At 38.9% G+C, this 12,077-nt stretch overlaps 1 protein-coding gene across 2 annotated transcripts; it reads left to right on the top strand.

Annotated features, from left to right (window-relative positions):
- The first annotated feature begins 1,864 nt into the window (after nucleotides 1-1,864).
- On the top strand, nucleotides 1,865-10,966 carry LOC134543315 (outer mitochondrial transmembrane helix translocase). Of its 2 annotated transcripts, none has more exons than XM_063388254.1 (7): nucleotides 1,865-2,125; nucleotides 2,808-2,852; nucleotides 4,360-4,540; nucleotides 6,257-6,457; nucleotides 7,760-7,956; nucleotides 9,321-9,496; nucleotides 10,410-10,966. In XM_063388254.1, exons 1-7 carry the CDS (start codon nucleotides 1,979-1,981, stop codon nucleotides 10,561-10,563), a joined length of 1,101 nt encoding a protein of 366 aa, XP_063244324.1. In that variant the 5' UTR covers nucleotides 1,865-1,978; the 3' UTR covers nucleotides 10,564-10,966. The 2 variants fall into 2 exon arrangements, with proteins under 2 accessions (XP_063244324.1, XP_063244323.1); XM_063388253.1 differs by having other exon boundaries at nucleotides 1,877-2,125; nucleotides 4,303-4,540.
- Nucleotides 10,967-12,077: the final 1,111 nt, after the last annotated feature.

Genomic DNA, 12,077 nt, shown 5'->3' with positions numbered 1-12,077 from the left:
ATTTTAAAGTTTAGCATAGGTTGATGTAATTTTGCGGTGTTATGTGTCCAAATTTATCCCTTGATTGTGATACAAAATGCTTGCTATTTTAATTTGTTACGTCTAAAGAGAATGGACATAACAAATACTACAACATATTAAAACCAACTAATTATTTCTTTCGTATATGTTTTGCATTCATATATAATTGTAATATCAAAAGATAGTTATGCCCAGGGTCTTTCAATTAGAGGTGGGTCGAAAAGTATCAACAAAATACTTTGTCACTGATACGCGCCTGTATCAGGAACAGCAAACGAGTACACTTGAAAAGTATCAAGAACTTTAGTATCAGTTCAGAATTCGCCTGGAACAACACCACGGCCAATGTGCGCAGAACCCGATCGCAGATGATGGTCACTTGGGCGGAGCTTGTGAAAGGGGAGGGAGCAGGAACGACGAATAAGGGATAAAGAAGGGAAATAATGTAGGGGAGGAAGCGCAGGGGAAGGCGTTGAAGGAGAGGCGCAAAGCGAAATTGTTACGAGTAGTTTGGTTATTGTCCCACATCAAAGTACGCTCAGTGCACAGTGCGTGCACAGTCTCGTTCAATAATAAAACTAATGAAATTTTAATATTAAAAAGTACATTAATACAAGATATAATATTTATATTTGTGCACCTAACAGCTATGAAAATGCAAATAAATTTTCAGTTGACACTAATAACAGATGTAATCAACATATGGCCTTTTTTTTTTTTCGAAAACAATAAGTAACTAGTGTTTTCATACAACCCTTTATAGGTTACTGGTATATATATTTACCACCATCTTTACCAGCTAAACTGTTAGTGGTAAAATAATTTATTGAGCTCCTCCAAGTTCCTCTGGCAACCAACAGATAGCATACAAAGCCACAGTAGCTTGGACGACTGTAGCATCTGTCTGAGGATCTAGGGAGCAATGAAGATGTTCCCTGAATATAAACATAAAATATTTTTTGCCAACCTTTTGCCCTATAAAGGGTTAAAAGATTACGATTTTATCAAAAATTAAAAAAAAAAAAACAGATACGTACATTAGTGAGCATACTATATCAATGTTTATGTTTCAAATGTTTCTTCATATTAGTCGATGATGATTTATAACTCAGTTTTTGTTTACACAAATTACAATTAGCAAACTCATTATTTTCCGTAAAAAAATTCCACACAAATGAAGTCTTTTTCGTGCACTTATCCATTCTTTATTTCACTATCAAGATACTAACTACAAAGCATGACAGCCCGCAACAATGTACATGGTGGTAATTAATACACGGCCAGGACGAACTGCAGTGAATGTTGAACTGATTGATACTGGCTGTATCAGGCGGGCATGAGAGTAACAGAGGTAGAGAATTACCGGGCGTGATAAATAATGTATCAGAAACACCGATACCTTTTTACGCTGGTGATGACGGCACTGAGGATGTGTACCCTGTAACGAGAATGCTGGTACCTTGTCACTTCCTGGGACAGCTACTGCTCTGATACAAAGGTTATAGATACTTGTAACTAGGTAAATTACTTTATCAGTATCAGGTTGGAACAGATAACGAAAAATGCTGTAACAACCCACCTCTACTTTCAATATACCTAATCAAAACATCAAGCAATATGTACCACAGGAACAATGCATACAAGGTCATGCCATCAGGATCAAGGGATAAATTTGCTGTGCCATGTTAACGTTGAACTCCATCACCATCAGTCCCGCGCGTTTTGTTAAAAGAAAAACCAAATCCCGAAGTTGGCCGAAGGTGAACTCTTCGGGCGCTGGTCGCGTGGGTCTTAACCCTGTGTACAATTTAGGATTCGTTACTTGCTGCACATTAATATTCTCATATTTTCATTCGTAATCTATGGAGCAAAAAAACGTATTTGGAGGGGGAAGCCGTACGGGAAGAACCGTAAATGACATGAAATAATTGTACCTTAAATTTTAAAGTATTTAATAATGAGTGATAACTTTATGGTGAGATCAGAAATACTTAGTTTAATTTTGCGTCTTTCAATATTTTCTGGTGTTACATATTTCACTATTAAATGGATGCTGAACCAAATCGACCCTACAAGCAAGATAAAAAAATCTGCAAAGAAAAAGGTAATTAATAAAAAAAAAAAGTTAATTGAAAAATCATATTACTTGATATTTGTGTGTGATTTCTTGTGGGGATTTTACATATTGTTCCTTACTAGCACCGTTTTAAATGGAGTATTCCCCTACGAATTTTAAGGTTAACTTAAAAATTCTTATGCAATGGCTACATTTCATTGCGTGGTATTCGTGTAGTAAAATACCTAGAAAATTTTTTTACGGAATTCATATTTCTGTTTTAATTAAATTCCGGCTTGTGTTGTGAAGGAAAAAAAAACGAAAATACGAGAATGTTATTTTTTTTGTGCCCCTCTTAATACATAATGATGCTGTAAAAACCATTGAGTTAGGATTAGTTAGCTACATTAAAAATACGGGTTACATTTTTTTAATTTTAAAGAAAATATAATTTTCTGAAAGAAAAAAAAATATATATAAATTTCACAATTCTTTTTGTTTTACTTTCTGACATGTATTTTAAATCATTCTCTAAAAATTTTTATTACTTTTTTTATTATTTATATTCACATTCAATTAGCAGTAAAAGTTTCATATCACGTATCCAAATTGGTTGGTTAGGTCAGGATAGGCACATCCGCAAACTGCCGGCACAAATTTGACCAGCTTTCCATTTGTTTTCATTCGACTGGCTATCTTAGTTCTGTTACTGACTGGTTTCTCCTTCTAGGCTGAGGAACAACTACAGCGGCTCGGAATAGACAACCTGAAGGAGGTAAGTGAAATTTTGTGGGAGATATTCGTATGTGGACATATTAATGCAATCACAAAAAGAAATTTCCATTTATTGAATTTTAGAGGTTGGTAAAGAAAAATTAATTCTTGTAAATTACTTTGAGATTTTTAAAGAAAATTGACCAAAATAATGGAGCAATATCTATAAATAGATGCAGGTAACAATCAGAATGATGATTTATTTGAAAAGAATTATTTAGAGTCAAAAATTTTCAGTGTGTTTTGGTTTTTATGAGTCACTAAAATGTGCAGCTCTTCATTAAAACTTCTTGAACACCTTTATATTGTTAATAAGTTAAAACTTTGATGAAATGTTTAAATAAAAGTGCACTTGGTACTATTTCTTTGCTTCTGGGTTGAAGCCAAATCCCTGAAAGTGATATGCCAGACGTTTCGGCACGTGGTTCAGCCACTTTCAAGGGCGATTAAGTTGTTAGCCGTAAATCCCGAGCACATCTCCAGTTTACGAACGTGGTCTCTACCCAGAAGCAAAATGCAGGTGATGACTGGGTACAAAAGTGTACAATCGGGATCATTGTTGGCCTACTCATTCTTTTTGTGGGCCAGATAATAAATTTGAAACTTATCTGAATTACTTAATATTAAATTTTTTTTTTTGAAAAAAATTTGATTTATTATTCTGTACAGTAACCAAAAAAAATAATACAATATGTGGCATGTGGAGATTAAAAAAAAAATAATGTTAAAATAGTGTGGTATTTACTGTAATATTTATTTGTAATTATTTAATGTTTTTATTTTTATTTATTTGCTATTTCAAATACAAGCACAATCACTTCACTCAACCTCTGCGTAAATAATCAATTTTCCAACTATTAATTGTTTCTATACATACTTTTATCTTCATTTTGTGACAGTACGTGATGCATGTTTTCAGTCCTGGAGCAGGATCAACATAATTATGTACTTTCACCACCTTGTCATTAAAACATTTTCCAACATTCTTAACAAAATGTTGAATACCATGTTATTTTAATCAGTGCTTCCATTCTTTTAAAATTCTCCATAGACAAACTGATTATAAATAAACTATTAATTATACAACACAAAATTCTATTCGACCACAAAATAAAAATGAAATTTCTTCTGTAGTCTTACATTACAAAAAACATAAATAATATTTTTTAAATCAGTAATTCTGTGAGGATGTAATGGCGTCACAATTTTGTCAGCTGATACTTTTATTCTACTTGCATGCTAAGAAATACGGCCAATACACGACAGACAGTATACCTGACAATATTTATTTGTTTAAAGATTCTTCAGGCCGGCCGTACCAAAGTTGTCACGGGCCGTCAGTTGGCCATTGCTGTTCTGGATTGTGTCACACATTTATTTTTGAATTGCTTGGTGGGAAAGCAAGTGTTTTGCCGAGGAAGAGATGCACCAGTGCTCGTGTACGACTGTAGTTCCTTGTGGCGTTGTGGGAAGAGACGCGAGGGGACATGGCCGGGGGCTGCTCGCAGCCGCTGACGGAGTACGAGATGATGATCGCCAGCCACCTGGTGAACCCCAGCGAGATCCCCGTGACGTGGGGGGACGTGGCGGGGCTGGACCACATCACGCGGGAGCTGCGGGAGACCATCATCCTGCCCATCCAGAAGAAGAGGCTGTTCCACGACTCGCAGCTGTGCCAGCCCCCTAAAGGTGGCGTGCGACCCCGGGCAACGCAGTTACATTGTCCAGTCCGAGCTATACATTTACTGTAAACTGATGCAAGCAGCCGGCCAGGTCTGAGCTTCAGAACAACCAAACATTTCTAAAACAGCTCGTGATATCCGCGTGGTCAGCTAAATAACAAATATAGCCGGTCGTGGGGACTGTCGACAGAAGTGAAAACGTAAAACTTTGTTTTTAAGTGTGTAATATGACATCGTTTATACGTCAGATGTACGTAAGAAAATGATTTTGGTATTACGTCAGTACGATGTCAGCATGATATCATTTATCCTTATATCAATTTTTTAGTCACAACAGATGTCGGTGGTATGTAAAAATTACGTAATATTTCGTTACTAGTGATGTCAGACCTAGGTCATGTATTCACGTGGTCAAATTAACTTCACGTACTGCTACTACAGCATGTCGGTGACACGAACCCATGAGTTTTGCCACTACTAAAAATCGTTCAAGGCGGCTAAAGAAGTTTTCACTTAAAAAATAATTTATGACTTAATTTGAGCTTGGAATGGTAGTTTTTTTTGTGCAGATTTTTTTATACTTTTTTTTTTTTACAAATTGAAAATAGAAAAAATGGTTGCTTTAAAAATAAGTTTTGGGCATGAAACGTTTGGTACAGATATTCTAAAGCACAAGTCACATAGTTTATGGAAAACGTGAAAACTGCTCGCTAGGTCAGAGTCATGTACTTAGAGGTGATACTGCGCTAAATAAACCTGCAAGAATCACTCTTAAAAATAATATCTTCTTATATCTTTATGTTTTTTGTGTGCACAGGTGGTTGAAATAGCAACTTTTTATTTATTTATGTATTTTACTGTGATTGTCACATGCCCACCGACAGCCGATGGCTTTAGCGGTGGGCGCGACAGTCTCTGAAGGTACATTCACATGTAAAGTAAGAAATGTGCAGTTTAGTGAGACAGTGTGTGTTTGCTTGGTGGATGACGGGTAGTCCACGATGCTTGAAGAGTTGTGACTTCAATTATGTAGCAGCTTTTAAGTCGCTTGGCAGCAAAACATTTTCCATAGTGACTTGCAGACTTGTAGTCAATTGTTTTCAATGATGATAATGTTAATGGTTTAATAAAAAAATTCAAATACCATAGTCAGAAAAAGGATAGTAGATACATCTTAATATATATAAATCCAGTGTCCTGATGTTTGTTTCCAGTGAACTCTCCACCAAGTCAACCGATTTCTATGAAAATTGGCATTTATGTGTAATTTTTTTGCAACTTGAGAGATAGGATGGTTTTTATTTCGGTCAATGGTCTTAATAATTTATAATTAATAATAAACTGATTAACAATGTTGATTGGTGTTTATGCCCGGGAAACAGTGGGTACTTCGTCTCCATGACAACGTTGCGTGTATTGTTGTATTAAGTTTTTGTCGAAATTAATTAATTTTTAATTTTATTTCATTTATTACAACTGTAAATAAAAAAATTTGGTCTCATTTCCCCCCACCATTAATACAACCGTGCAAAGCTGGGTCGGGCAGATAGTAGTTATATACAAAACCATTTTATTAACATAAATATGTGTTGTTTGATGAAATATTATACCCTTGAATTTGTTATGTACGTACATTGTTTTCTGGATCTGTGATGTAAATAGCTTCCCTAGGGAATGTGTGATGGAATCTGGAGTGGTGTTGGCAACCCTGGGGCGGGCGCAGGGGTGCTGCTGCACGGGCCGCCCGGCTGCGGCAAGACGCTCATCGCCAAGGCGACGGCTCGCGAGGCGGGCATGCGCTTCATCAACCTGGACGTGTCCATCCTCACGGACAAGTGGTACGGCGAGAGCCAGAAGCTGGCCTGCGCCGTCTTCTCGCTGGCCGCCAAGATCCAGCCCTGCATCATCTTCATCGACGAGATAGGTGGGTGCGGGTCGCTGCAGCCCGGGGCCGTTTACACTTGCTGCTTGGTTTCCCTTCCTAACATCTCGAAGCCGTCTTCGAGCGTGCGTGAGGTTTCTGGAGGGCCGTAACTCCACCACTCGCCTACGCGTGCATGCCTTTTCAGCGATGCGTGAACAGGTTGGTAGTACCGAAAAAGTCAAATGAGCAGTTTTTATTTGCAACATTTATAATGGTATCCGCATAACTTTTCTGAACTATGTTGTATGGTGGCTCGAAACCACGTAGAAACATAAGAGCGAACCGTCTCACCCTGGTGGGTTAAAACTTTAAATTAATAATTATGTAGTTTCGTTGGCAATCGCATTTTGTTGTGTCCTAACCACCTGTGGACGAACACTTCTTTTTAGAGTGTTTTGTCTTGTTTTTTTTTACAGGGATACCTACTTTACTCTAAATATTCTCTTTGGTGATTTATTTACTTATTTATTTTAACATTTAATTTAATAAATTATCTAAGTGTCTAAAAAAAAAAAAAAACATTTTTGTGACTATAAACTTGTGAAAAAAAATAAACAGTTTGAAATTGTAAGAGTTTGAAAAGAAAAAAAGTCCCTCCCGAGTTTTTCATTTCTACATTGGTCTATGTCTTGTCACTCACTGGTTGTAGTTGCTTCTGTGGGGCTATGGTAGTGGCTTCCCTCGTACTGACTGTTTTGCATAATATCTCTGGCGTGTGAAGTCTGCTCTTGACTGTATTTTGTTTGCTTACTCAAATGTATGCTTTTTCCCGTGCGCCTTTTTCGAAATCTGCTCATCACTGATTGGATGTCTGTTTACTCCCTCCCTTCACTTGCAGTCTTTCCTCGCCTACCTTTGTTGACCTGCCAGTTCTCCATTCTCAGCTGTTATTGAAGTTACAGTTACTCCTCACGTTAAGTCAGCTACAATAATTATAGTGTATGCATATTAACGCGCTTATACACTGAACATGTTATAAATTCTAGTTTTATGTTTTACTGGCCCTCAAACATTGTACTTAGTTTGTTTGGAGCTCTCTAGTAGAATTTGGATGAGTGGGCACAAATTGGGGGTGGGGGGGGGGGGGTCAATTTGCAGCTGATGTGTTTTCTTGTAGTGCAACGTTAAAAATTGTTAAGGAGGTAAAATCTGAGCTTGTCAGGCAATTTCAAAATTTTAAAATAGCGGCAATGCTGTGTACTGGTGTTCAGTAATTCTGTCGAATTGCTTCTCCGGCATGTCCGTGGTCCGTAAAATGCTTGACTGTGCCTGGAGTGTGAGCGTCCCCGCGCTGCGTTGCAGACTCGTTCCTGCGGGTGCGCAACTCGCAGGACCACGAGGTGACGGCCATGATGAAGGCACAGTTCATGTCCATGTGGGACGGGCTGTGCACGGAGCCCGACAGCTGCGTGGTGGTGATGGGCGCGACCAACCGGCCCCAGGACCTGGACCGCGCCATCCTGCGCCGCATGCCCGCCACCTTCCACGTCGGCATGCCGGTGAGCCCCCGCCTCGAGTTCCCGCTCCCTCGCCAGTCAACTCCATTACTCTTTTAACAGTGGAACCTCATTATTACGAGTACGGGATACTACTAGACCTCCATAGTCACGACAGTTTTGTAATGCACCGTCGGTTTGACTACGTGAATCATACTAAATTAAACCGGTTATTACGAGCGCCTCCTTGTTGGCCCTTTCGTAAGTATGAGTGAATTGAATGGCATCTTCAAAAAACGAAAAACACCGTCAGTTGAACAAAATAACGTTCACGCAGTAAACACAGACAGCTGCGGGGCTACGCGGGCGCCAGACGGACTGTGTCCTTAGCAGGTATAAGCCCTGATCAGGGGAGGAAGGACTGATGACAAACAACATGCTCTCTCTCCCTCTCTCTCTCTCTCTCTCTCTCTCTCTCACCCCCCCCCCCTCCCCTTCTTCTTTTTTTTTTTTTTTCAAGCTTCCCATACCTTTCCTCTATGACCCTGAACGGCGTCGGTCTTTTTATCAGACCATTTCATTCTCAATTAAATCAAAAACCGTTGTAGATACAAAAAAAATTCCATAGAGACACTTTCTGTTCGTAATTTAATTTGCTACAACTTTTATTCCACACGTTTTTCCACTATAGTGCACTGTTTTCAAGCTACGGTGTGAAATTAAGACTGTTTGGACGGTTCAGAATCTAACTTGACTTTAATTTTTTTTCTATTCGGTTGTTACGAGTACTCGTCGTTACGAGGATTTTTCCCGCCGTTGTCAGCTCTCGTAGTATTGAGGTTCCACTGTACCCAGGGTACCCACAAGGAAAAAAAATATTTCGTACCAATTTAGGCGGGAAAAAAGTACTAGATTTGAAATAAAATAAAAAAAGTAGTAAATTATAATATGTTATGGTTAAAACAATTTAGGAAGTTAATATGACTTTGCAATGCTCTAACTTAAATGTCACACACCACACACACATACATTCCATGGTTTTTAAAAATAGTTAAGCTTAATAATAAAACATATTGGAGTTACCGTGATGTTATTGTATTAAAGGAAAAAGTACTAGATCTGATCGTAAATGTACTTGTTCTTTGTTTCAACGAATTTCTTCCGGAGGACCATAAAGATAATGAGAGTCTGATTTAGTGGATACAGCTATGACAACGAAATGATAGCCATGTACAAATCAAACTGACAGTGTGCACGCGGCCCACCATCTTCCCGAACTGTTTATACGACACGTAAAAGGGGCACAAGTAACACTTCACTGGATATAAGGACATGTCACAAAGTCCGAACAGTACAAGACCACTAGAAAACTTGTGGAAGTACTGGATCTAGTAGGAAAGCACTGACCGTGCCCGAGCGTGCTACAGAACCAGCAGCAGCGGGAGAAGATCCTGCAGCTGGTGCTGGCCGGCGAGCCCACGGCAGACGTGGACCTCCAGGAGGTGGCGAGGCTGGCGGAGAACTTCTCCGGCTCGGACCTGCGCGAGCTGTGCCGCATGGCGTCCGTGTACCGCGTGCGCGAGTACATGAGCCTGGACCCCGCGTGAGTGTCCCTCCGCGTCCCTTCCGCGTCCCCCCGCGCTCTTGTACCTGGTGTATCACGTGTAGGGTGCGAGTGTAGGTCTGGTAAATCTCCATCCCAAACATTAATGTCACGTGGTAGAATTTTGGAAATACTTTATTTTTGGAATAACCTGCAGCATTTTTGAAAACATGGTCTAACAGTTAGAGCTGGGTGGGATAGGGAATTCTGGTTTGGGAATTTTTTTTGGGCAGGAAAAGAATTTTCTGCACGAATCAGGATGGTATTGGAAATTATTTGAGATCGTAAAAATCAAAAAATTTCCGTACTACTTCTACAGGACAAATTTTTTTTTATTATTGTACATGCTCAAATCTAGCAATTATACATTGATATAGACGGGTGATTTCCAAGGGTGCAAACTGCCACGACATAAAACCACCGTATTCAATTTTTAATGAGAACCGAAAAATATGAAATTTTGTAATTGGCAAAATAATGACGAAAGTAGCTAATATTTAAACTTTATATTCATATTATTCACTTGATTTAGTTATTTACAATGGCCGCTTACTGACTCAGCAATATTACCCACGTATTTACAGCAAATTTTCCACTCGATTCTGGCTTTTTTTTTTTTTTTTGGTTCATGTTTACCACGTGTTATTGCATGAACTTTGCACATTTTATGCTAAAAATCGAAGTTTGAAAAGTTTGTATACTTATTAATTTAAACATTAGATGTGACCTTTATCGCCTTTGTTTAAAATGTTTTGTATTGCACGCGATAAAGTAATTACCAGTGTGTGTGTGCGTGTGTGGGGGGGAGTTGTGTGTGTGGGGGGGGGGGTGCGTGAGTGTGAGAGAGAGAGAGAGAGTGTGAGAGTGTCGGCTAGGATTGTCGTTCACCTCCCGCTCGCGGGGCTGCGCACAGGTCGCTCGACGCCCAAGACGCGTCGCTGGTCGATGACGACGAGTACCTGCGGCCGATCCTCATGGACGACCTGCTCTCAGCGCTCAAGAAGATGCGCACCTCCAAGGTGCACACCGGGTCGCTGTTCATGCAGCCGAGGCTGGACATGGACTAGCCCCCGGCCACTCTGTGATACGCCCTCATCGGCCGGTAGTTCGTGGGCCCACGCTCGACCAGAAACCGATCTCGGCCACTGTTTCGAAGCTTAGAATGTCGGACCACACTAAAAGAACGCAACTCTCACAAACTATGTTAAATATTGTACCCTGTTGGTTGTGATAGCTTAGTCACCATTATTTAAACCTCACTGTCAGTTTAAGAAGCGTTCTAGCTAGCTATTGCAGCCATTTAAGCCCTGATGATGATGATGTCCACTTGGATTTGATAGGATTTTTGTTTTGTGGACAGTCAGTGGTTTTACTGTTCAGAGTTGAATGTTACAATTGTAGTTTGTTATAGTTGTGTCTGTTTTTTAAATATTGAAAGAATATAAAATGTTAATGTATGTGCTTGTAGAATTCAAGTCGCAAGAATTTTTTTTTCCCTAGCTGACAGTATGAAGAAGAAATATGGCTAGGATGTTGTTTCAGGGGAACTAAGATAAAATTTGGGAGGAAGGATGGTTGAGAATTGGTTTTATTTGTATTGTCTGAAATTAGTAACAGCACTAATGAGCAAAGAATTTTGAGACCAATTGTTTCTAATTTGGTAGCGTATATTTTACATACACTGTACCATATTTACCCGAATATAAGACGACCCCCAAACTACAGCCTCATGTTTTCAGGAAAAAAAATTTTTTATTGTATTAAACACATGCCAACAAATTAGATATAAAATTTAAAATATGAATGTTACAAAGGATTTCAACCACCACTTTTGAAATACTGTTAACAGTTTATGTACAAACAGAAATAAATACCTAAATGGCTGCTACTTTAACTGTTGGAAACTGTTATAGAGTTTCATTATGCTGATGCATCATCTTCATTGTTGTCATCTTCACTGCTGTCAACTTCACCTTCAATTGCATCTTCTTCCCACATGACACTATCTTCACTGCCATCCAATGCATTAGAAATTAGTGATGCACCGATTCCGATACCGATTAACGATAATCGCCGATAATTACATTTTACCGATTAATCGTTATCACCGATTATTTAAATACCGATACCGATGTAAGTTGTATTTTACGCATCCTTTATTTTCTCGTCAGATTTCGTAGACATCTTACGCCAGATTTTAAATAAAAAAAATTAGGCGCACACTCACTATTTTAATTTAGTATTCATTCCCGCCGCTATTTATTTTGTAAACACGCAACTAAGAACCATAGATACCTGCATACAGATAAAAGTTGTACTGCCAACTTTAGAATAAGACAGCATTAAAGTGGTTACGATTACGATCAGGTTTAGCAGCGCTAGCGATCATAGTGAGAAATAATGAAAACGTCCGAAAGGAGAGAGCGGTTGCTTTAGCACCAAATGTTTGCGAACTTCAGTGTTGGCTAACTTTCCTGTTATTGGCGTCTTTGTTGACATCATATAATCTATGGAAGTATTCCGAAGGTGTGTGTTTTTAAACGTAAATGTTTATTATTGCGAATGCGTATTTCTGAAAACG

The sequence above is a fragment of the Bacillus rossius genome, assembly GCF_032445375.1.
Source record: "Bacillus rossius redtenbacheri isolate Brsri chromosome 9 unlocalized genomic scaffold, Brsri_v3 Brsri_v3_scf9_2, whole genome shotgun sequence".
Taxonomy (NCBI): domain Eukaryota; kingdom Metazoa; phylum Arthropoda; class Insecta; order Phasmatodea; family Bacillidae; genus Bacillus; species Bacillus rossius.
This window is presented reverse-complemented; position numbering and strand designations above follow the sequence as displayed.